Here is a 25630-nt window from a genome sequence, read left to right on the forward strand (position 1 = left end):
CTTGATACAATTACTTCTAAACTTTGTAAGTCTAAACCTGGCTAACACACCCATTGGAGGTAGGGGAGTCTGAATTGCTGTTGTGTTTGCCTTCTCTCTACCAGTAATCATTCACAGTTGCAATCCATTACCAACAAACAGCGAGAGAGTGCCTGCACTGTGTTTACAACTGCTACATGGTACCAACAGTAATAAACACATGGATGAGTGCTCAAAACAAAACTACCAACCAAAAACAAAATGTCACTAGCTCTGGTGTTAAAACTGAGGAATGCCAAATTATGACATTCTTGGACAACGATTTTATAACCCATACTGTTACTGGGTGGTGTTTATATTGAAAATGCTGGTCCTACTGTTTTGAGGTTAAATTAGGGGAATGTAATTAGCTTTTAGTCCACTAGAGGGAGCTTTTGTCATACATATTTTAGATGAATTTTTACTGACTTTAATAAAGTTCCTGGATACTATGAAAAAGTGGCAGATTCCTTTAAGTGCTCTACTGTGTTTTTGATATTTGCTACACAGTCTCAAGTATTTGGGATGCAGCAATTCTAATGAGTTCACACCTCATTTGCATATTCACCATGCTCACAGCTATGAATCTACACCATAAAAAAGGAACTGTATAGCTGGGTAATCTGAATGTGATGCGACTTATTTATGCAGATAACAAAGAACATACTACTTTGGGATTTATCTGCACAGAAGACTACTGATATTGAAAAGGTATGCTTGCATTTTTCAACTATATACTGCATATGCTGGAATGTCAGTAAGAAAAAATTGTTAATATATTTGTATTTATTATTTGTTTATTGGGAAAGTCCGACTGGGGCAGAGCCCATTTTGAGTGAAGTCCCGGAAAGAAATGCTCCAGACATGTCTTTGGAATGTGGGAGGATACCAGAGCACCCAGCGGAAACTCACATGAACACAGGGAGGACATAACACAGAAGGCACCCCATTCGAGAATCAAACTGGAGAACCTCTTGCTGTGAGGTGACAATGCTAACAGCTGCACCACTGTGCTACATGCATTAGCAAATGCTATTTTTACCTGTATGCATTTCTTAGAAGTGTACTGATGGCATGGGCATGTTTGTCATGGCATTTTACTTTCTCAGCCAATATTAACTGTCATCACAAGTGCTTATTGTTACAACTGTTTTTTTTCTGTACACTATTATGTTATTTCCATGAAATGTAAGTGTTCTACTTGTCAATGACATAGGGGTGTTATTCTTGGATGGACCATACACAACTCTAGGGGAGTGCTGGCCACAGGTAGACATGTCTGGCAATAGCTTAAAATGGAATGTCCTGTGTTAAATCTGTAAATGTTTCAAGGACAGCTTATTTGACAGTACTTTTAGCATTCCTCTGATGGTCTGTTAGCAAAATGGGTCATTTGCCGATTGTTACAGGGTGGGGAAGCAAAGCTGCATTTCTGTTCTGGCACAAACACGATGTTTGCTATTGTTACTCTCCTTGTTTTGGATCCAACCTTGCTTTGTGTGTGATTATAATATATTTACACAATTCCTTTTTCTATATTTGAATATCTTGACTGTTTTATGTTTCTCCAATGAGCAGTAGTGAAATACTACCTTTGTGTGTTATATCAAAAAAGAAGTTATGTCTTACCATAACATTTCATCTGTGTTGTTGATCTTCACATATCCTTGACTGTGGGACAGAGTCCTCAGCTACCTGAATCTTGGGAGGCCTCACAGAAGAATATTCCTGAGGACCATCGAGCTGAAGAATGCCCATCCCCTAGATACTACATCTAGTTGGTAATGAGTAATAAACCTATGTGGAGTTGCCCAAGTAGCCGCTGCACAGATATCGTCTTTTGAAACGCTAGAGTTAAAGACTGCAGATGCGGTTTCTGCTCGAGTGGAATGTGCAACAGGCCTTTGTAGTAGCAAATTCTTCTTGTCATAAACAAAAGGTGATACAGTCCTTAAGCCGCCAAGCCAGAGTGACTTTAGAAACTGGTTTCCCCATAGCCACTGAGGAAAGGAAACAAATAACTGATCTGATTTTCTCAGTTCTTTTGTGCTGTGCAGGTAGGGAAAAGCTGTCTACATACATCCAATAAATGTAGGTAGCATTCACCTTTGTTAGAAAAGTTGGGAAAAAAGACTGGGAGCTAAAGTTTGGTCAAGGCTGGTTTTGAATGCTATCTTTGGTAAAATGGAAGGGTTTGTCCTCAACGAAACCCTGTTTTTATGAAAAATTAGATAAGGAGGTTTTCGGGATAAGGCTTGTATCGCATATATCCTCTTTGTGGAGTTAATAGCTACCAGGAATAAGGTTTTCCAGGACAAGAATTTTAGATAGCAATGTGCGGAAGGTTCAAAGGGGGATAAACAAGAGATTGGAGTATCAAATTCATGTCCCAAGGTGCAGAGGGTTCTTTATATGGCAGTAGGCATCAAGAATCCTTTTAGAAAGGCTTTGCAAAGCTTGTGGGACATTAGTGAAGTGCCATTTAGACCAGAATGGAAATTAGAGATTGCAGCTAAATGCACCTGAATGGTCGTTGCTGAGGCTCCTGCTTCAAAAAGCATTTTATTGACTGGAGCTGAATATGGATCAAGGTTAGTCTTTGACATCCACTTAGAAAACTTCTGCTACTTGCCAAGGTAAAGTTTTCTAGTCAAAGGTTTGCGGCAAGGCAGAACAATTCTTTGGACTGGGGAATTGAGGGAGGAATTCCTGGCACTCATAGGAACTGGAGAAGTCACGCAGCAAGCTTGAGATTCTGGAGATTTGGATGAACCAGTCCAACCAGGTGGGAAAGTAGTTCTGGAGCTGGGTCCAGAGTACAAGGTTTCTGAGCAAGATGAGGCCAAAGAAAGAGAAAACAAATCTGTCGAGACCAGAATGGGATAATGAGACTTATCCTGTTCTTCCACCTGATGGCTTTCTTTAAGAATTCGGATATTAGGGGAACCAGGGGAAATGCAGAGAGTAGACCAGAGGGCCAATCGTGTAGAAGAGCATCTCTCTCTGACTCCTACTGAGGGGGGGGATCATGGTGAAGTAGCTGCTGCACTTGTTGTTCAGGAGTGATGCAAACAGGTCACAGCAAACCTGGCATCATTGGTGAAATATCTTTTCCGCTACCAATGTATTGACAGACCACTTGTGAGGCATTAGAGAACATCTGCTCAGTTTGTCTGCAATCACATTGGAGCTCCCTAGAATGTGCATTGCTATGAGAAAGCAGTTGGATGAAAATTACCCATTGCCAAACTCTGACAGCTTCTCAACAGAGAGGGAGGACCTGGTTCCCCCTTGCTTGTTGATGTGCCAGACTACTGACTTGTCTGTTTGAATTGCAATCATTCCCAAGGGGAGAGTTTCCTGAAATGGATGCAATGCTAAGAGCACTGCCCTCATCTCTAAAACTTTGATATGCAAACTGGTCACCAAGTGGAACCAAGTGCCTTGGACTGTCTTTCCCAGATAATTTCCCCCCACCCTACCAGAGATGCATCCGTGGTCACCATGGCTTGGGGTTGACGGGGAACAAAGGGGCAGCCCAACAATGTTTCATTGGAGTGAAGCCACCAAATCAGGTCTTCCTTGCAATGGTTGGTAATAGTGACCAAATGGGACATTGGTTGATTTAATATGGACCATTGAGACACTAGAAGCCACTGAAGATTTTGCATGGGATATCTTGCTAGAGGGACTAGAAAAATGGAGGCCGCCATTGACCTAGAGTTTGAAGGAGTCTTGCTGGTACTTTGCTGCTGCAAATAATCTGATTGACTTGAGATCTTATCCTTTGAAGCCTCTCTTTGAAGAGATGCAATGCCTGTAATCGTGCTGAGCATTGCACCAATGAATTCCAATTGCTGAGATGGTTCTAGATGGGACTTTTCATAATTTATAGTGATACCCAAGTCAGAGCAAAGGAGAAGAGTATAGTCTCGAGCTTCTATGATTAGATGCCTGGTGGGAATGGTAAGGAGCAAGTCAGCTAGTTATGGAAACACCCAGAATCCTTACAGTCTGAGATGAGCTGCTACCACTGACATGCATTTGGTGAATACCCTGGGGACTGTGGTGAGATAAAAGTGCAGTGCCCTGAACTGATAGTGACTGGGCTCCAGCCAGAAATGCAGAAATCTTCTGGGCCATTTGTCCATTTTTATATGGCAATACATGTCCTGAATATCTACTGAATAGGCTGAACCGTAACCATTTGAAATTTGGTTTGTTGAACTGATTTGTTCAACATACTGAGATCCAAGATTGGTCTCAAGTCCCCAGTAGTCTTTGGCACTAAAAAGAATCTTTAGTAAATTCTGGATCCTTTCTGGTCTTGGGGGACTGCTTGGATGACTCTTTTGTCGAGCAGTTTCTGAATTTCTAAGACTGCTACCTCCCTGTGACTAGATGGAACATCCGTAACTTTGATGACACACTGTTAAGAAAGGAATTTTATATTCTCTGCTTATAATCCTCTGTACCTAATTGTCCACTGTTATCCTTAGCTAGACAGATTGGTGCAGGGATAATCACCCCCTGCCTGCCTCCACACGGATAGGAGTTCCCAGGAAAAGAATCCCCAGAACCCTGATTCTGTGGGCCACTTCTGCTTCTTCCCAGGAAAAGAATCCCCAGAAACCTGATTCTGTGGGCCACTTCTGCCTCACCCTTGGTGTCTTCCTTTATTACTCCCCCCTCTGCCTCAGGAGAAGCTGTTGGCACATGAGTCTTGGAAAGGTCCTTGGGATTTTGTGAACCATAGACTCCTACTCCACTGGTTCCTGGGATGACTTATACTCCACTGGTTCCAGGGAGAAGGCTGTTGGAGTGGAAAGGCATACATGCATGGCAGAAAGTCTTCCCATCTTTCTCACACCTGCCTAGAGTCTCTAACCTTGGGACAAAATAAGGATGTTCCGCCAAAGGTAGTGTTGATGAAAGAAGACTTAGATGGCTCCAAGAAATCACATAAGCACATCCACGCATGTCATCTGACAGCTACGCCCAAACGCGCTGCTCTCATCATCCCTTCAATGGCATGTGTAATTAGCCTCATGGACGAGTTGGAAATAGATTCAAGGGTGGTGAGCTGAGAAGCCACTTTGTCGTGAACTCCTTCAGTTACTGCTCCTAACAGAGTATCTGATAGCTCTTTAATCGGATATCTCTGTAGTCTAGTAAAATGTTCAATGTAATTCAAGGACCTGACAGCGAAGTCTGATGAGACGTAAACACGCTTACCAAATCTAGCCATAGTCCCAGACTCTTTATTAGGAGGATGTATAGTAGGACTTTCATCGGCAAGTTCTTTTTTTGGTGGCTGCAGCTACCACCATGGCAACTACAGGAATTACCTCATCCCAGTGTTGGTGATCCTTGGGTGCTGAAAGGATACAGTCTGATCTCTTATGGACTGACTTGATCGAATCAGGTAACATCCAGGCCCACAGAGCTATCAACTTAATGAGATCATCAGCGGGTGGAGAAATCTAAGAGGTAGAGTGATGGGCATGAAAAGCATCTAGGTATACGGATTCCTCTGAGGAACATTGGAGTGAAGTCCAGCCACCCCTCTGCTTCAGGATCTCTAGGACGTCCCTGAAGGAAACATCGGGGTGATTTGGGGGCACCTTCCCCTTCACCAAAATCAGTATCTTCTGTGAGTGACTCCTAAGGGGAGTCTAAGTGCTTCCTCTTCCACTTTCTCTTCACAGATACCTCTTCAGTGGGATGCTCCAGAGAGGTATCCAAGGAGGACATAACCACTGTGGTTTGATCCTGAGACTTTTCTGCCCTCTGTCCCAGTGAAGAGACTGGAGGAAGTTCTGGTTGAGGGGATAGGGTCAGAGGTTTGGTCCGATGGGGGTGCCACAGGCTGTTTGCCTGCAATGAACAAAGCCCTCTGCATGGCTTGGAAGGCAGGCCCTCCTGTAGAGGGGTGGGAGCCTGGAACCAAAACAGACTCCTTCCAAACAGTGATCCCACCCAGCACAGAGGAAGCATTCATCAAAACAGATGCTGGAGCTGAGCTTACATATGCCGAAGCACCAAGGGGCATGGATGGCTCCAAAAAGGCCAAAGAACAGGAAGGTCAGTACCAGGGGCTCTGAAGTCTTAGTTGGAATTGAAGGAGGAATAAGTTTGGAGTGGAAGAAGGCAAGGTTCCAGTGCCAATATTGCTAGGAACTATCGCAGAAGGCAATTCCCCTCACCAAAAGGAGCTGATCACCTTGCATCATGATGTCAGATTCGGTCAAACTCTCGGTGGACTGGATGGAGGAGATCAAAGGAGATCTGGGTGAACTTTTCTCCAGACATGGACTGGGAGGATGGTCTGCAAAAGGATTCACTGAGAGGAAGTATCTGGTACGTGGTAAGTGTTTAAAGGAGAACTCCTGTTCCTGAGTTTTGAGCATCGTGGGGGAAGAGTCTGTAGTTGTCATAGGCGCCAAAGTAGTTGGTGCAGAAACTGGCACCAAAAGTTGAGTCTTTGACCCACCAGTTCCAAGGAAAATCTAGCAACCATGGGAGTCTTGGCCACTTTAACTGGTGGTTACAAAGGAACAATCAGAACAAACTGACTTCTCTTCTTAGGCTTCTTCTGCTTGCAAGAAGAGGAGGAAGAAGTAGGAGAACTTGCTTCTGTTCTAGAACCAGATAAGGCCTCTATTTTTGCAGTTGATTAGTGCCCTATGGCTAAAGCTGTGACAAATGACACAGTCTGCCTGCAAATGAACTGTTCCTAGACAATATACACAAAGAATTGTGTCAGTCAGAATTAGGAAGTTTTCTTTCACAGTTAAGACACCTCTTGAAACCAGATGTGCCTTTAATTGGCTTGTCTGCCATGACGAAAGTCACTCACTAATACACATGCATGGAGATGGATGAAAGCGAAGGAAATGTTTTAAAACTTAGAGGATAAAAGGTACAAACAAAGGTACTGAAGAAATACTGGTTAGGGTAAAAGGGAAAAAGTACCAAGATGGTACGGAAAGACAACTTAACAGTATGTAGAAGGGTCACACACACACAATACTAACTAGAAAACAGAGGAGTGGGTAGTTTAAGTAAAGGAAAGATAACAGATAAAGTAAGAAAGATGTCAAAACTTACAGTTTAGAAATTTTAGCTGTCGCTTGAGAGCTCAGGAAAGAATGCGTATGGCACTATGAAGTGGCAAACTAGAGCAGAGATAATTTGGCGAGGAGCATTGCAGGTAAAGCTTAACTCAAAAATTTTTTGGAAGGCACAAGCTGGAATAACGGCCAAGTTGGTTCCAAGGTTCGAAACTGAACAAACAGTTAAGGATTATGTGAAGACTGACATCAGATCAGGACTTTTAATTATGTGATTGTTTCTTTTGTGTTTTAGGTCACCTAGGACTATGGCAACCAGGCATCCCAATCCCCGAACCCCCCTTTAGTGATCCTGAAAATGAAGTAATTGTGGAAGCACTTAGGCATCATAGTGCCTTTCTGCTTGAGATGGGGCATGGGAATATGTCTGGCAGAATGCAAATTTGGCAGCAGATACTTGATGTGAATGAAGTAGGTGGCAGGATCAGAACATATGGTTAAATGTGCTATCAGCACAGTGGAGAGCAGCTGCAGTGGCTGGTGAACAAATGGCTACGGGGGTGGGCCTGCTACAGAGCCACCACTAACACCAAATGAAGAGTTCCTGTCCACTGTCATGGATCCAGACAGCTCACTGGAAAGTGCAGAACAGCAAGTCATTGAGATTGGTGCTGCTGTTTCAGAGAGAACAAGTACATCCCAGGAGGAGCTTCCAGGTAGGCTTACCTACCACAACTGTTAAACACTTCTTGCAGAGTAAAATATTGACAGCAACAATTAAGTTCTGTTTAACATTAAATCCTTTTGGGGGGGGGGGTTGTAGATTGATACAGTTAACAACACAGTCTGGTCGATTACACAGGGGCTTGGGGTAGATATGTCATCCAAGTTCTTGTAAAAAGTATCATTAATGGACATATAAAGGGAAAAAAGTTTTAACCCCCTGTGTTACTGTCACAGTAAGCATAGCATCATCTGCACATGGTAAGCCAAACATTTTTATGTCAGTACTGATGAGCAGTTCAAAGAAATACTTATTTTATCCATATGTGTGAAATGGGTGTCAGGACTGTTTGTGTGTACTGCTGTACTGTCTGTAATAGTGGCACCACTGTTAGTTTGTTAACATTTATTGCATGATAGTACTGTAGGTATTAATTTCTTTCCTGTGTTTGCTGTTTATTATCACAGGTGATCCTGACAATGGAAGTGTAGAACTCTTATCACCTGATGTCAGAGTATTAGTGGATTCTAATGATTAATGTGGCCAAAGAGGGGCACGGTTGGGGGATGCAGAGGTTCAATCTAACACCGAGGTTGACATTCAGCCATACCTTCTAATTCTATCAGACACAGCCAGTAGGCCTATATTCCAGTGAGCCTTCAGATATTGGACAGGTGGAGGGTGAGACATGTGGTTACTGCAGCTTCAGTGCCTGTTGACTCTGGCTGTAGCCAAAATGTTGGTGAGGTGCCATGCAGAAGGGATGTTAGGGGTGCTTGGAGGAGGCCAGTTGTCCATCCTCCACCTGATCCAGGTGTGTCTTCCCTTGCCACTATATATGTGTTTAGGACCACAACAGAGTTACAGGCATGTTCCACTAGGTCCTCCAGAGAAACACTTGAGATGTAGATGTGGCTCAGGATGATAAGCGTGACTGCTTCCACCATGTTGCCGATTCAATGGATTGGATGAATGGCATGTTAGAATGGGTGTTGTCTGTGATGGAATGTCTGCTGGGAGCGGGATGGCATCCACGTGGGCATCGGTCAGCCACATCATCTGATGTTAACTGACATGGCTGTGCCTGATCACGCTCCCATAGTGGTCAGTGGTTGAGGTGTCCACACACAGACATCGCAGGCCATGGGATCATGGTCCTAGGCATCCTCACGAGGGAAGCTCATCCATTAGACATCAGTCACATTCAGGTAGCAACAGTGCATCTGACCGTAGGCATGATGTGCCAGTGCAACTCCTGGGAGAGCCAGTTCTTGTGGTTGGGTATAACAACTATGAAATGCCACCTCTATCATGCACGGCTCACACCTATCCAACATACCAAGATGTAGAGTTAGCACAGAACTTGCCATTCCTGCAGACACTCGCACACCAATTTCACTTGGTGGGCCCACACACACACACACACACACACACACACACACACACACACACACACACACACACACACACACACACACACACACCAGTTACATGATTCAACCATGAAAGCTTAAAGCTCATTTTGTCTCACTGGCCATTTATTACTTTATCCAAATGTTTGTCTGCTTCTCTTACTCACCAAACGTATGTGTCAGCCTAGGCTTCCTTACCCCCACCTTGTGCAAGTGATAACTGTGCCATACCCCTGTTTTCCATCTTTTTGATTCAGGGATACATAACATTTGTGTCTGATGCTCAGGGTGCATAGCTGACTTAGTGCTTAATATATCTGCATTTGTGATGTTGTTTTGCTAATTGTACTTCTGACATATTTTGAACGTACAGAGTTAGACAACTGATAGAATAACAGGCTGGAAGGAAGTACTCAGGTTCACAATTTCTTCAAGGTTTAATGGCACCAAAAGGTAGATGAGCAACAATGTTGTTCATCTACCTTTTTGTGCAGTTAAACCTCTAAAATTGTGAACCTGAGTACTTCCAGCCTGTTTTTCTTCTGTTACTGATGGCTACAGTTGTTGGAATCCTCGTTTTTACTATTACAATTGAAAGAATCAGAACATTTTTTGCATCCAGTATTTTAATAATCTTCTGAGGGTTGTGAAGTCTAAAACTGAAATGTGCCTCATTACTTTCCAATTTCTCTCTTTAATGATTTTCCAGTATAAAAGTATGAGGCCAAACTGAGAACATTCGGTGACCATCAGTACTTTTGAGAGGTATGAATGTGTGAATCTTTTATGCCTGAAGCCTACTACTTGATACAGGACACATGTATTTTCATACAAGTCTCTACTCTCAAATGTTAAAGTAATTTATGGATATATCACCCACCTTTTACCTGCTAACATTACCAAGTAACAAAATGCAAGGATATGACACTCATTCGTATTATTACACAATACACTCCAGGTTCAACACTTACCTTGTAAATTCAGCAGTGGCAACAGTTTTAGTTAAGAGCTGACTCTGGCTGATGCTATCAGTACACAGCTATTACATGGGTAAGCAAAAGTTGTGAGCATTACCTAACATCAATGTTACTATAAGTATGTGCATAGGATACAGGTTTTAGCCCCTTAGGTGGTGAGCAAGTGTGCTATATACTGCCTCTTAGCTATTGCACGGGCATATTGAGCATGCCTACATCTGCATACACCCACAGCAGCTGCTGGTTCTCCCTCTGACTCCTCACCTGCATGTGGCTGTGGTGACCTTGCCATTGGTGGTGGGATGTGTGCCCCTTCCCCTTGTTGATCCTGCTGAAGCTGCTTTCTCTGGTGATGTTGTGAAGCATGACACAGATGATGAATATTTCAGTACATGTACATGTACATGGACTGTACTGCAGGGCTCCCCAGATGTATCTAGGCACCGGAACCATGACTTCAGCAGCCCAAACACATGATCTATGATATTTCTGGTTTGAGTATGTGCTCATTATGGCATTCTTCAGCGGATGTGTGTGCATCTCTGACACAGACATGGCTCCAGTGCACAACCTGCAGTCCCCCAGTAAATGACTCTGTGGGATATCCCCCTTAATGAACATTTGGTACAGTTGGGAGGTGTGCCAGATGTGAGTTGTGGTAACTGCCTGGGTTGCCAGCACACACATTCAAAATTAATCCCTTAGCATTACACATCACTTGGCAGTTAATACAGTGGAAGCCCTTTCTATTTATGTAGATCCTTCCCTGTTACACAGGTGGTGCCTTAATATCTATATGTGTACAATCTATGCCACCCAGTACATCAGGGTAGTGTGCTACAGGGTAGAACTCCTGCATATTTGTGGCTTTCTCCTCAGGATTACAGGGAAAATATATGTGGTCACTGGCATGCTGGAGCACAGCACTCAGGAACTGATGGAGGGTCCTGGATGCTGATGCTTGTGACACCCCCAGCATGTCCTCGGTCTCCGAAAGGTTCCTGCAGCTAAAATTCTAAGTGCTACACATACCTTTGTCTCCAATGGTATGGGTTCCCCTCAATTTTCCCTGGGTCTGAGCTGAAGACGACACAGGTTGCATAATTCCTGTAGTGTGCTCTATCCACTCTGCAGTGCTCTACAATTTCCACTTCATACAGATTGTGATAAGTTAAATGAGGTCTGAAAACTCTTCTCTTTCTTGGCCGTGTCTATCAGCAGCATTAGCAGCACAGACTTCAGCCTGTTGCACATACACATGAATTAAAGCAACAGCAGAACCTAACATTCTTTCTCTGTAGACTCCTATCCGTGGCTGCATTCCAATAACTTCTGGAATTCACAGGGGAAACCAGCATTGAGTGTACATGGTTGCTTTACAGCTTGTTGAATAGCTCCTACATCCTGGATTGTTTGATTAGCATACAATTCAGCTGCTTATGCTGCAATTAGCATGCCACAGTGTTTACCGTGGTTGTACATCTCTACGCACTGTATAGAGCCTCTTGCTGAATACAAAACAGTGTGCTACCATGTATGGTTTATTGAATCTGCTCTTATATCTATTTTGGATTTTTGATTCTACAGTTAGAATTCTCTTCTGATGTATATTTTAAGAAACTTTTAATAAAGCTTTTTGAGAGAAAATTATACATCTATATACAAACATATAATATATATGTATCTGTGTGTGTGTGTGTGTGTGTGTGTGTGTATATTATATATATATATATATATATATATATATATATATATATATATATATATATAGGTCTATGTTATAACCGTGAAACCTCATAACAGACACTCAAAGTTGAACCCATTTCACTGAAAACTCATAACGTGCAAAAGTCACACTGTTGAAAACTCATTTCACTGAAAAGTGTAGAACCGTTTAGAACTGTGTAGAAGTATGCAATGATGTCATTTTGTATCATAGGCATCATTATGGAAGTGAGTCTAGCACAGTATCTGTGAATTGCAATAGTCAGAATAATGCTGTACCCCCAGATCTGTAGAGGTCTGTGTTTGCTCTTGAGCACTCATTCACTGTGTGGTGTTGTTTCATTTTCTCCATGGTTGTGTGACCATGGAGTTAGTATATATAAGTAAGAGGGTGTGGGGGTGCTGTGGGGGCTTGCCCCCTGCAAAAACATGGTTTTAGATTATATTTCTCATGGAGAATCTTTTTAATGTTATGAGCTTTCAACATTATGAGCTTTCAGCGAAATGGGTTCAACGTTATGAGTTTCAGTGTTGTTAGGTTTCAACTTTAGGACATACATAAAAAGATAGATAGATACACAGATAGGGGTCTACCTACAGATCAATAGATACAGATACAGGTACAAAGGCACAATGCCTATTGGAATGGTGACTGTTACAAAGCAGAATGTCACAATACACAGCACAGCAAACTGAAAAGCACAACACTGAAACATTTTGAGCAGAACAACCCACAAATCCCAAAGCTTCTCACTCTGTGGCCCCAAATAAAAGCACCAGCATAGGTCCGGGGGGGGGGGGGGTCCAGATGTTGATACTGCAGCCCTTCGGTTTTGTGATTTTGGTGAAGTGTATTCAGAAGCAAGCCATATATTAGTTGCAGTTACCTGTTTACAACATTCAGAATAACGAATGTTTGTTGTGCAGCATTGTAAGGTTGCGGTCTGGTGGGAGAGTGTGAATTTGCACTTTCTCTGCTGTTGTGGAATATCGGAGTTGATATATCCAAAAACAAAGGAACCACAGCATTGTACAAGAATCGGAATTTATTTAGTAGACCTCTATCCAAATAGTGAAAGCAGCAAACAAGGTCACCCCAAAACCCAGGACCTTCTTCAAAGCATTTAATATTTAGATATTTACTTAATTGCACTGTATCCCTTTAAATACATCTTATTTTTGGCGTTTCCTACCTTTATAAGCTTAATTTGAGTGTGCATTTTTAACTGTATGCACCGAAGAATCTCCCAGTTGACCGTTATGGTATGATGTTGTGACAACTGACTGAATAAATCAGCAGGGGGTGTGCAGGCCACTTCCCCCTATAAAACGTAGCATACATTTATTTTAGTATTTCTGACATCAGAACTGTACATTTCTAATGCACCAGTCATTAGGATGTCCCTTTAGTTATTAGTTTCATAACACACTGCACAGTATTTCTATACTTACTAAATGATACTTTCATTACCTGTCAGTTACAAGACCTCATTGTACTGTCAGTCTCCATATCGAGATCTCGCAGTAGTTATGTGATTGTTCATGTTGTAATGTACTCTAATTCCCCATTTTGGAGAGCTTCCTTTGTACTGCATAGTACAATATGTATACTCATGAGTATGATTTATTTATTTATTTGAATTTGTTTACCAGGGTAGAGTACTCATCAGTTCTGACCAATTACAATCTCAGCCCAGGGATTTCAGTCTTAGCCCAAAGGATTCAATCACTCTGTGAAGCTCTTTACCTTTATTTCATAAAACATATACATGCATACACACACATACATGTGTGCTTCTACCTAAATAAATTTCTAATATACAAATCTTGAAACATCCACATTCTCAGCATAATGCAAATATTAAGTAGTATAAACATTGTGAAATGTGTTAAAGCTGTGAATTTTATGTTTAATTTTGCAGGGGCACTACAACCACTACACACTGTAACATGGAAGGCTACACTACCAGATACTAAACATACTTAATAATTAATTGGTGCAAGGACAATGGTTTCAAATTAAATCTGAAAAAATGTAGCATAACACATTTAGTTAAATAAAATAGTTTCACATACCATATTGGGGTGATACTGTTGTAAAGGATCTAGGCACTCTTGTTGAGAATTCCTCATGTTTTGACCATCATGCCTCTAGATGAGTTCAGAAATTCTTCTATCTGGCTCATGTATTTTCCAAAGTCTAGATCCAATGAACTCCTAATTCACTTTTGCTGTATCTCATCAGACCAGTTATTGAATACAATAACCCTTTTGGCAAATATTTGTCTAAATAAATCACTCAGCTTGAGAGACCTTATGGATTTATAAATAAAAAAGATCAGCCATTACAAAAATCTTAACTATTAGGACAGACCTCTTTCTGAATGGGTCTCTTACAACCCCTCCACAGAGATAAGCGCCTAAAATTTCAATCCATGAAAGCTCCGACCCCCTTTGAGCTCCTATTCCTTCACAGAACAAATTGTTTTTGAAGTACCAAGTTAAAGGAACTAACCCTTCTTCAATAGATACGTAACGCGCACTGATGTTAGACTCGTATCCCAACATATCCTTCACCTCTGGAACAAACTGTCACTGCATGTCAAATGCAGAAGCACCCTTGTATCTTCAAGGTAAACCTAGATAATTGGACAGTCAGCCTTCAAAGCTCTCCTCATCTGTCTTGTCTTGTTCTCCAGGAGTCTCGCAGGGGGGACCTTTAAATATGGGTTATTGGCTAAGTTTGTAACGGTCTGTAAATTGGTTGCACAGTACTTGGCTATGAACATATCACCTTTAGCATGCACTCACTCGGAGACAGAGGCAACAGTTAATCTTCCACCAAACCACAATATTCTATTTACTATGACTACTCTGATTTTGGACTTGGTGTATTTAATGTGCAGAAATACGAGAGTGTGTTCCCCACACTGCGAGATGCAGGAAGCACAACTATTATAAAATTAACTATATCTGTTTACTTTGGTGTATGCTTAAGTCAGTTTATGTGATATTTACATTTTTACATGACGGCATGTATGGTACATTGCATGCCAGGATGTTTTTAGTGAAAGTGGTAGCTACATAATTTTACATTCTAGAGCACCAAGTACAAAACCCACTATATGTTGCTTTTTGAAATGTTATGACCATGTTTTTTTTTTTTTTTTTTTTACAAGAAATCCCTTGAAAATGCAGTCGTACAAGTCAACAATATTATATTACTTGGCTATTAGACTTTGGGCCGGATTCAATAAAGCCTATACTAAGTGTACACTAAGCGTACACAACATGTATTCAATAAAATTCTTACCACAATTTTTGTGCTTTCTAGTCACTCAGAAAGATTACACTATGTGTACATGCAGTGTACACTTTGAAGTGACCTTTGTGAATCCCTGTCAATATTTAAAGCTGCAAGAATATCAGTAGGAAAACTAAAATTAGGAGGAAAAAGGTGTGAGTTATGTCTGTGTTGTCTTCTCACTCAGAACGGTGTACACTTAGTGTAGGCTTTACCAAATCTGGCCCTTACTACTCACAATGAACAAGTGTTATGAGTTAGACTTTGACAATTTGTACTTCAGTGTTGACATTGTGATACAAAGTATAATGTAACTTACTCTGACCTATTTTTCATTACAAAGATCTACCATGACAGCACTTGACAAACTATATTCAGCTATACAGTGGTCAATGTCATTTCAGTAAATGGATTTTGATATTCTGGCAATTAATGACTTGAAGGTTAAACCAAATGTAATTATCTTTTGCAAGTACAGCTTTTGGTATTTAATTAACAGCAATAGAAGCAGTTGGATATTTTCCCCACACTTCCTTATGGATGTAAAAGCTTGAGGATTTAACAGTGTCAAAGCACCTAAAAAGGTAACAGCAGCACCTCCAAAAAAATCCTCTACAAGTTGGAAGATAGTTGTACTGACCAGAATTCTTATATGGATCAGTGTTAGTACCGAGGCGGCAATGACCTTTAACCATCTCTTCTGCTAACATGGACACTATGCTCAGATATCGGACTCCTGAATCCTGAAACAGATTCTGAACTTCCAAGTCATTAACAGCCAACAGATCCAGGAAGGTCAAAGGAAAATCAACACACCTAAAAATAGCTGTTACAAATTAGGAGTTACTGCCCATCAACTGCACCCATGGTGCCACTACAGCCATCAAAAAGTGGCCTGCTCTGAAGAGAAATACTTTGTCTTTGAAAGTGAAAATAATGTGCTAAGGAAGCTGAAGGGGAAGAAAAACGTTTAACCACTGGGCTGCTCTCACATGGAAATGTCTACAGTATTTGTTGGCAAGCCTGTTAATCCTAAAAAACTGCACTAGAATCATTTTAGGACCCATCAATGAACCATGGAGGAGGAGACCATCACTGAATCAAGGGACTTTCTGCTGCGAATGATTATGAGAACCACTTTAGGAGAAGAGGACAAAGGATATGTCCACTTCAGAAGACTGGAAAACCAAAAGACTGAAAACCCCAAAAGACTGAAAATTAAAAATACTGAACACATTTTTAATGCAGGGGGAAAGCCCCTCTGCACCCCCACCCCCCCTGCTAACTATATATATATATATATATATATATATATATATATATATATATATAGATATATATATAGATAAGATACATATATATGCATATATATATATATATATACATATATATATATATATATATATATATATATATATATATATATATATATAAACTCTTAAGATCACACAACAGTGGAGAAGGGGCAAATTCCATCAGTCAGTATTCCGAATTTTCAGTCTTTTGGAATTCAGTCTTTTGGTTCTTCAGTTTTCTGAAGTAGACCTCAGAGGACACATCAAAATGTATATCTGATAATGAAAGCAGTAACGTTGTATTACTAATAAAACAAGCAAAATAAATAACTTAATGTACATAACATTTAAAGCAGCCAATTTCTCTTGTCAAAGTATGTAGTCCAGTGAATAATATTTCTTTGGTATAAAATGTGGTAGATAAGTTAAAGAAAACAGTGCACATACTGGAAATTAACTGGTCTTTGGAAGTGATTTTACAGATAGAGTAAACAACGTTTAAGGTATAAAATTAAGTATAAATTGTTACTGATTTTTTCTTTTAAATAGTATAATCAACTCTGTTCAAAACTGTTTGTGCAAAAATATTACCTATTTGCCAGTTGTTTCCAGTGTCTGGATTAAGCCAAACTAAAGGGGAATTTAGTGTGAGAGTTGGAAAAACATCAACAGCACTTGCCACTTTACAATAAGGTGAGTACCAACAAAACACCTGTACAGTGTTGCTCTCATGTTGTGAATTAAGAGGCCATGAACAAAGTACTACTGACTATCCAAGTCCAGACTCAATCTCAAACTGGAATTCATGACATCCCATCGTCAAAATAATTTGCTGTAAAGTATGGCTAATTTAGACCTGTATACTAAACTGGGAGATAAATGCAAGGGTGCAACCCCCCCCCCCCCAACGTTTTAGTGTTTTTATTATTATAAACTGTTCACACATGGATGTGTAGCACAGTGCTGTCCTGAGTTGCATTGTGTAATATGCTGCTACGTACTGTAAGGCACTAGTGTTGTTGGCATTCAGTGAGCCACAAACTGCACAAATTGCAGAACATTTTCCTGTTTTGTGTGTGCCGTTTCTTCCTTGTAAGCTGCATACTCAGAAACATGGTGTGAAATTCTGGATACAGAATGGTATGCTTACAAAAAAGTAAAACGTATGATACCACACATTCAAACTAACTTAAAAGACTTCTCGCTGAAAACTAAGTCTGAAAAAAAATTAACAGTCAGACATAACTGACTACAGTGACACTGCCTGTGGAAGTACATCAACTGACTGAAACATGTTTAAGTTCCTTTTTGAGTGACTTATAGAATCAACTGTTGATTCCAAATGACATGATGGTCACTGCAAATGGGAATATTTCCATTACCTCTACTTTGCACAGGCCCTAGAGTTGATTATATTAAGATCAAGAAATGAATAGCGCAGGCTTTGCCCCATCTTGTTTTATAATCACTAGTTTTGATCCAACATGAATTTACAAAACTGTTCAGGCACCTTTTCCATTGTGATGACAATGCACTGATAGAGAGGTGAATGGCCTTTGCTCTTCTTGTTTTGTAAATCTAGTTAGCTAGCTGTGCTGAATAAATTTGTCATGGAATGGTAATCTGTACTAGTCATTACCAGCTGCACTAAGGCACCTAGAAGATCAGTGAAACCTGAAATAATACAACAGTAAACAAAAATAGCAGGAATAACTCATAAGCAGATAATAAGAGCACAAAGACACAGAAAAGTATACAAAAATGAAATCTAGGAAGAGGCAAATGATTTTCTTCCATAAGCTGAACTCAGTGCATATTGCAAAACCCAGTTTGCAAGCTTTGTGCTATTTTATGACTTTAATGTATCCTACCTTGTGGGGTGTATCTGGGGTTTAGAACACCAGGCAAGACAAAGCGGACAGCACCATCTGCCTCCAGTGGTAGCTCCATAACAAAGGCCAAACCAACTGTAGCTTCCTGTTTAGGAGGGAGGTTTCCAACAGTGCAGGTAAAAACATCTGAGGAACTTTCATCCTGCTCCAGCAGGAAGGCTTCCTGTCCACTGCTAATGGCATCATCATAAGTGTCTCGAGCCTGTAGAAGGAGAGGTAACAATATACCAACAACGGTAAAACAATGTTCCATCATACTGACAAATAAAATAAAACAAATTGAGAGAAACAATGACTCATCACAGCTACTCAAGTGCCACAGCCTTACACAGATACTCCTCCTCTTCCTCAGTTATCCCCCATCCTTCCTGAACCCCCATTAATCCTTCTGTTGTGCTGCTCCCACCCTCCTCTCTCTCACTAGCAAAGCATTCCATGGCACAATCACCATCTCTGCAAAATATTGCCTGTATTCAGACTTAAATCTCCCAACTTCCAAGTGCTACTTACAACCCTTTTCTCCCAGTTTTTCCTTCTGACCTCTGCCCATTGCCAAACACTTATGAAACTAGAAGTCAGTATCACATCTCCTCATTCCTTTCATACTCCAAATGCACTTAGTTTTTCTTTATACACCACACCTTCCTATCCAAATAATTATATCAGCCCCTGTTCTGAACACTCTCCAACAGCTAATATGTTTTTCTGTTTTCAATCCCAGAACTGTACGGACTGCAGTGGTGTGACTTCATCAGTAAACCACACAAGCGCATTTTCACAATCCTCACTCCCCCCTCACCCTATAACCCAACACTCTATATTAGGCTCAATCACTGAATGCTCACATTAACACATGATTGGGTTTAGGAGTGATTTTCACACTGATAATTTTTTCCTTCAATTTTCTCTAGTTCCTGTCCACTAGCTGGTACTTCTTCCTCCAGACCAAGACAAGTTCTGATGTACATGACCCAAAAGAATTTCTGAAAAAAGAAAGAAAAAAAGTGATGTACTTACCATAATGTTCCATCTGTGTTGTCCGTTTTCATTCTTCCTCAACTGTTGGGTTCAGATATGGTCTTTGGATCCAACTCAGACATTAATATAGTGTGTGGTAACCTAAAAGCTTTAGAGCACCTCCCTACCCACAATGCACCAACCCATAACATACCTCAGATCTTGTCTGCTAGATGACATAGATTAAGAAATATTATTATAATATGCCTGACAGAAGAAGGCATTATGTGGGTCTCAACCTAAAGCACAGTGGTGCTCTTATAATCTCTTGGTCTTCCAGAAGTCCATCATGACAAATGTTGGGGGTTGGTGGGCAGGAAGTTGAGGAAGAATAAAATGAACAACACTGATGGAATGTTATAGTATGTATATAACTTTCTGATGTTTTCAATTTTCTTTCTTTCCTGAACAATTGGTACAGAGTGTCTTCAGCTATGTGAAATCCTGGGTGGACTCTAAGGATGTTCCTGAGCATGGTTGAACCAAAGGCTGCTCTTCCCCTCGAGACCAGATCTAGTCTGTAATGAGTAATAAAGGTAGGAGGATTAGCCCAAGTTGCAGCTGCACATATTTCGTCCATGGAATGCCTAGATAAAAATACTGACAAGGTTGCCATGGATCTAGTTGAGTGGCTCTTAAAGGTTACGATAATGAGATACCCAATTTATTGTAGACAAAAGATATACGGTCAGTAAGCAATCTTGCCTAATTTTGTAGTTCGCAAAGGAGATAAATGGTTGATCAGATTTTCTAATTTGGATGCTCTGTTTAAGTAGAAAATGTAATTGTCTATGAACATCTAACAAGTGCAACATGTATTCTCCCTTGTTTTCAAATTTCAGAATGAAGATGGTTAGATTAATGGACTGGTTGACACTGGATTCTGACACCACCTTAGGAAGGAAGGATTAGTTCATAACGTGACTCTATCCCTATGACAAATAAGTAGGGAGGCAGAGGACAATGCTTGAAGTTCTGATATTCTTCTGGCTGAGGTAATGGTCACTAGAAAAAATGTTTTTCAGGTTAGGAATTTCAGATCACATTTAGTTGCTGGCTCATAGGGGGAATGCATTAAGGACTGTAGTACTAAGTTTAATTCCCATGGTGGAGTAGGGTCTTTATAAGGTGGTCTCAACAAAAGAGTGCCTCTTAAGGACTTACAAATCATTGATGAAGCATGCAAAGAATTCTCAGAACTGATTTAGAAGTTAGAGACTGCTGCCAACTGAGCCTTAATGGTCGAGGAACTACCTCCTCCATTGAAAATTGTTGCTGAAAACTCAAGGACTTTGTACAGGGGCTGCAAAAGGGTCAATATGTCTTTCATGAACCCAAATAAAGCTCTTCCATTTACTTCTAAAGTTTTTTTGAAGGGTTATGTGAAGACAAAAGAATATCGAACAAATAGTTCAGAAAACCACAAGCAGCTAACTTTATTGCGCAAGTAGCTATATACAACACAGAAAACCCACTTCCTGAGGAAGCAGTTATACACTGTGAAAGTGGGTTTTCTGTGTTGTATATAGCTACTTGCCAATAAAATTGGCTACTTGTGGTTTCCTGAGATATTTTTTGTTCGTCATTTGATTTCTATAGCTCCAGGATTTGCACACGGACATCCTTGTCTTCTGTAGAAGACAAAAGAATACGACAAACAGGGGATTTTGCATAGGCTGTTGTAAAAACCATGCTGTTAGCTTGAGGACTGCGATATCCAGATGAATCATGCCTATCGGGTGAGACAGGAGGCCTGGAATTGGATCCAGAATCCAAGGTGGGTAAAGTAGATGAGGCCAAGGAAAGAAGAACCAGATTTGTCGAAGCCAGTAAGGTGCAATGAGGATGACTTTGCTCTTCATCCTGGCTGCTTTCTGCAGAAATTTGGGGATCAAAGGAGTCAGAAGATAAACATAGAGGAGACCGGGGGGGCCAATTGTGACAGCAGAGTGTCCCTCGGTGATTCCCCTGGAGGGAGGATCAAGGCAAAGAAGCTGCTGCAGTTGTTGTTTAGGGAAGAAGCAAAAAGATCTCAGCAAGGCAGGCCCCACTGATGGAAAATCATTTCGGTCACTTTTGTGTTGAGAGACCACTTGTGAGGTAATAGAATGGACTTGCTCCATTTGTCTGCTATCACATTTGACTTCCTGGGAATATGCGTCGCTATTAGAAGGCAGATGAATGAGATCACCCATTGCCATGCTCTGAGTGCTTCTTGACACAAGGTTTAGGCTGTTTTCCCCAGAAATGCCCCCCACCAATCTGGGATGCGTCCATGGTCACAATGGCCTTGGGCTGAGGGAGAATGAAAAGATGGTCTTATAGAGTCTGCTCTGATCAAACCAACCACCAGAGGTATCTTTTGCATGCTTGAGTGATCCTCACATGAACTGACATTCATTAATAAAGAATTGACGATTGTGTTGGTAGCATCCACTGAAAACTTCTCATATGAAATCTTACCAGGGGGACAAATTATGGCAGCCGACATTGACCCCAAGGCTTGAAGAATCAACCGGACTGAAATTTTTGTACTGTGAAGATTTTTCTTGACTTGAAATCTTGTTTGTACAATTGCTAGGGAAGCAAAGGTGTTACTAATACCATGTCGAAAACTTTCCGTATAAAACTTCAGTATCTGAGAGGGTTCTAAACTGGGATTTGTTCTAATACATTGCGATTCCTAGAAGGGAGCAAGATTGGAGTACCTGATCTTTTGCTCTTATAAGTAGATGCCTGGTCAAGGCGGTGATGAGCCAGTTGTCTAGATATGAAAACACCAAGAATCTTAGCAGTCTCAAGTGAGCTGCTACCACTGCCATGGATTTGGTGAACACCCTGAAGGCTGTGGCGAGACCAAAGCAGACCCATGAAACGGTAATGACCGGCTCCCAGCCAGAAGCGCAAGTACCTTCTGGACTGTCTGTTCAATTTTATGTGGATACTTGAAGTTCTACTGAGAACATCTCATCCTTGCCCAAAAAGGGCAAAATGGACTGAACCATGACCATCTGAAACTTTGTGTGTTAAAATGATTTGTTTATGTCGCCGAGATCCACAATTGGTCTCCAGTCCCCTGTTTTCTTGGACATTGAAAAAATCGTGAGTAAGTTCCAGATTCCATCTGGTCTGGAGGGACCTCTTGCATGACTGCCTTTTTTTTCTAGCAGCTTTTGTAGTTCTAGTGCTGGTGCTTTCCTCTGATTGGGTAGAACATCAGGAAATGTTCTTGAGGAGGGGGGTGGAAAGGAAAAGGGAATTATATAACCTCTGGAAATGATCTTCTGTACCCAGGTGTCTTGTGATCTCTACCCAGGCTCTCTACCCAGGCTCTCTGGTGCAGAGATAAATGACCAGATTGCCTCCACAGGGGGACAATCAGGCCTCCTTTCAGGAGCACTGGTACAGTCTGTCAGAGAAGGAATCTCTAGACCCTTGGTTTTGCAGGCTACATCTACTGCATGGGCAGTGTCTCCCATTTGAGTTCCCCCACCTCTGTCTCTGGGGGAATTGTATCCACATGGATCTTGGAAAAGACCCTGTGATTTCTTGAACCACATTTTTCATCCTTCTCATTGGTTCCTAGAAAAGCTCCTTTGAGGGGTCGAAAAATGTTGTCCCACAGCAGACAGAGTCTTTCCACCTTTTTTGCACCTGGAGAGTGTGTTCTTCACTTTGGGGCAGAATAAAGACATTTCATCAAAGGAAGCACTGATGAAGGAGGACTTGAAGGGCTCCGCAAAGTCACACAAGTGCATTCAGGCATGCCTCCTAATACAGATACCTGAACCTGCTGCCCTTGAGGTACCCTCAGCTGTGTGAGAGATAAGCCTTATAGACGAGTTAGAAATGGACTGTAGGGTCACCAAATGTAAGGCCAGAGAAGCCTGAGTCTCCGCAGTAGTGGTTCTTGAAACAGAGTTTGACAGTGCCTTAATCAAATCTCTTTGCAACCTAGTAAACTGTGCCAAATCTGTTCTGCGACCCAAGAGCAAAGGTCATTGAAGCTACATATGCTTCCCAAATCTGTCCAAAGCCCTCAACTCCCTGTTAAGGGGATGGACAGGGGAACTTTGTTCTGCAAGTTCCTTCTTAGTGGCTGCCACCACAACCATAAGATCCACTGGTACTCCTTTACTCCAAAATTCCCTTCCTGCTGGCGCTGCCAGAATCCGATCTAGTCTCTTAGGGATAGGTTCAACCAAGTCAGGTTACTTCCACACCAGTTTTCCAGATCAGATCAATAAACTAGTCAGTGAGCAGAATTATCCAGGAGGTAGATGGGCTACATCTAAACGCCCCCAGGAATACCGATTCCTCTGGAAAAGGATTTTGGAAGAACTATCCACCTCTTTGTTTCAGGGTTTTTAGGATGTCTCCAAATGAGATGTCATCAGGTGGTGATCTTGAGGATCCTTCCCCTTTGTCAAAATCCATATCCTCTGTGATAGATTCCTGTGGGATATCCAAATGCCTCCTCTTTCACTTTCTCTTTCAAGGTACTTCTTCAGTGGGATGCTCTGGAGAAGTACCAGAAAAGATGGTGATACCCTGCTGGGTAACCTGACTTGTTTGTACTGTCTGTCCCTGGGTAGTTGAATATTGAGGCTCAGAGTGCAAAGACAAACGAGATCCTAAAGGAAGATCCAAGGGGGAAGAAACCTTCCATCCTGCTGAAATAGAGAAAACCCTCTCCACCACCTAAAAAACAGAATGTCCAGAGGAGAAAGAGGTTCACTGAGCCAAGAAGATATGCTTCCACCTTGTCAACTCCCTCTGCCCAGAAGGCGTTCTTTCCATGGCGGAGGTCAAAGCAAAGCTGTTCAATGCTGAGGCTCCGAGAGGCAGAGACGGCGACTACAACTTTGGAGTCGACACCACCACCTCGGATCCAGAAGTGATGCTACAGCTCTGATAGTCATCCAGATCTGAATTTGTCAGAGCCAGAGTGCTCAGAGAAGACCTCGGAGCAGAGGATAACAGCATCCTCAGATCAGACACAGATGGCTTCATCAGACTCTGATCCAGGGAATCCTAAACAGGTTGGATTGAAGGAGTTGCAGTGGAGAGGTAGTGAGAATCAGTGCTTCCCAACTGGAAGATGTAGGAGCTGGAAGAACACCCATCTGAATTTGCGCCACATGGAATCCCCTCATCATCCTATTCAAGTCAGCTTTGGTCAGACTGGCTAATGAAGGAAATTTCGGGTGCTGTTTCTCCAAGAAAGGAGATGGTAACCTGGATGGCACCAGGTCAATGGGAGGTGAGTATCGGGTCCGAGGAAGAGATGTTGGATCCAAAGTAGTCGGATCTGACAAAGTTTTCTGAGAAGTCTGCTTCAAAGCAGAAGTCTTTGAATCAGTCTTCTGCTTATGTGGAGGTTCCACTGAAGATGGAAGGGAGGAACCAGATGGCCCCGAGGACCTGTTTGAAGACTCCTTAAATTTCGGTTTGGGGCTTGAGCACCAGAAACTGCTTCAAAAAAAGTAGTAGGCAGTAACCCTTTAGAATAAGTTTGTTCTTTCAGTCGGCAACCGCACAAGGGTTAAAATTATTCTAAATGGAGCAATCTACATTTAAGTGTTCTGGCCTCAAACAGTGCATGCACAGATCATGTACATCTGAAATAGGCAGCTTATGGCCACATTTTTTAAATTCCAAAGGACCTTTCTCCGACATTTTAGCAAAGGTAAAAATAGCAAGAATTTTTTTTTTTTTTTTTTTTTTTTTTAACTAGAACAGAAGGATAAGGGAGGAAAAAGAAAAACACCATCTATGGTACTGAGAAATACACAGATGTGTAAAAAGCAGTGAAAAAGATGTAGAAGGAAAAAAATATACATCAGCAATGGTAAACTAGAATATGCTATGTATATAAAAAGAGTTAAACAGAGAAAGGAACTAAGAAAAAATTATTTAACTGACTGAAAACTCAAGAGCTATCAATGACCACATCTATTTTGTGAAAGTGGCAAACAAGATAGGTGGTATATGTTAGGGGTTGGTGCACTGTAGGTAGAGCGGAGTTCAAGAGCTTTTAGGTTACCACAAGCTATAGTAATGGCAGAGTTGGATCAGAGGATCAGATCCAAACCCAACAGTTGAGGAAAGAATGAAAACTGACATCAGATCTTAAGATTAGTTAAAAAGTTGGTAGGACTGAACTTAAAAATGCATCTATCAAGTCAAAACC

At 41.4% G+C, this 25630-nt stretch overlaps 1 protein-coding gene across 3 annotated transcripts in view; it reads right to left on the minus strand.

The window, feature by feature from the left end:
- The window catches only part of LOC122790711 (von Willebrand factor A domain-containing protein 5A-like), a 1391420-nt gene that overhangs the window by 1141658 nt on the left and 224132 nt on the right, over nt 1–25630 (minus strand). For all 3 annotated transcript variants that reach the window (XM_044058264.1, XM_044058265.1, XM_044058267.1), the window contains exon 4: nt 18400–18622. In XM_044058264.1, the coding sequence (XP_043914199.1) occupies nt 18400–18622 (223 nt within the window). The remainder of the gene's footprint in view (nt 1–18399; nt 18623–25630) is intronic.

Source organism: Protopterus annectens, chromosome 16.part0 (assembly GCF_019279795.1).
Source record: "Protopterus annectens isolate FY-2018-M chromosome 16.part0, PAN1.0, whole genome shotgun sequence".
NCBI lineage: Eukaryota > Metazoa > Chordata > Ceratodontiformes > Protopteridae > Protopterus > Protopterus annectens.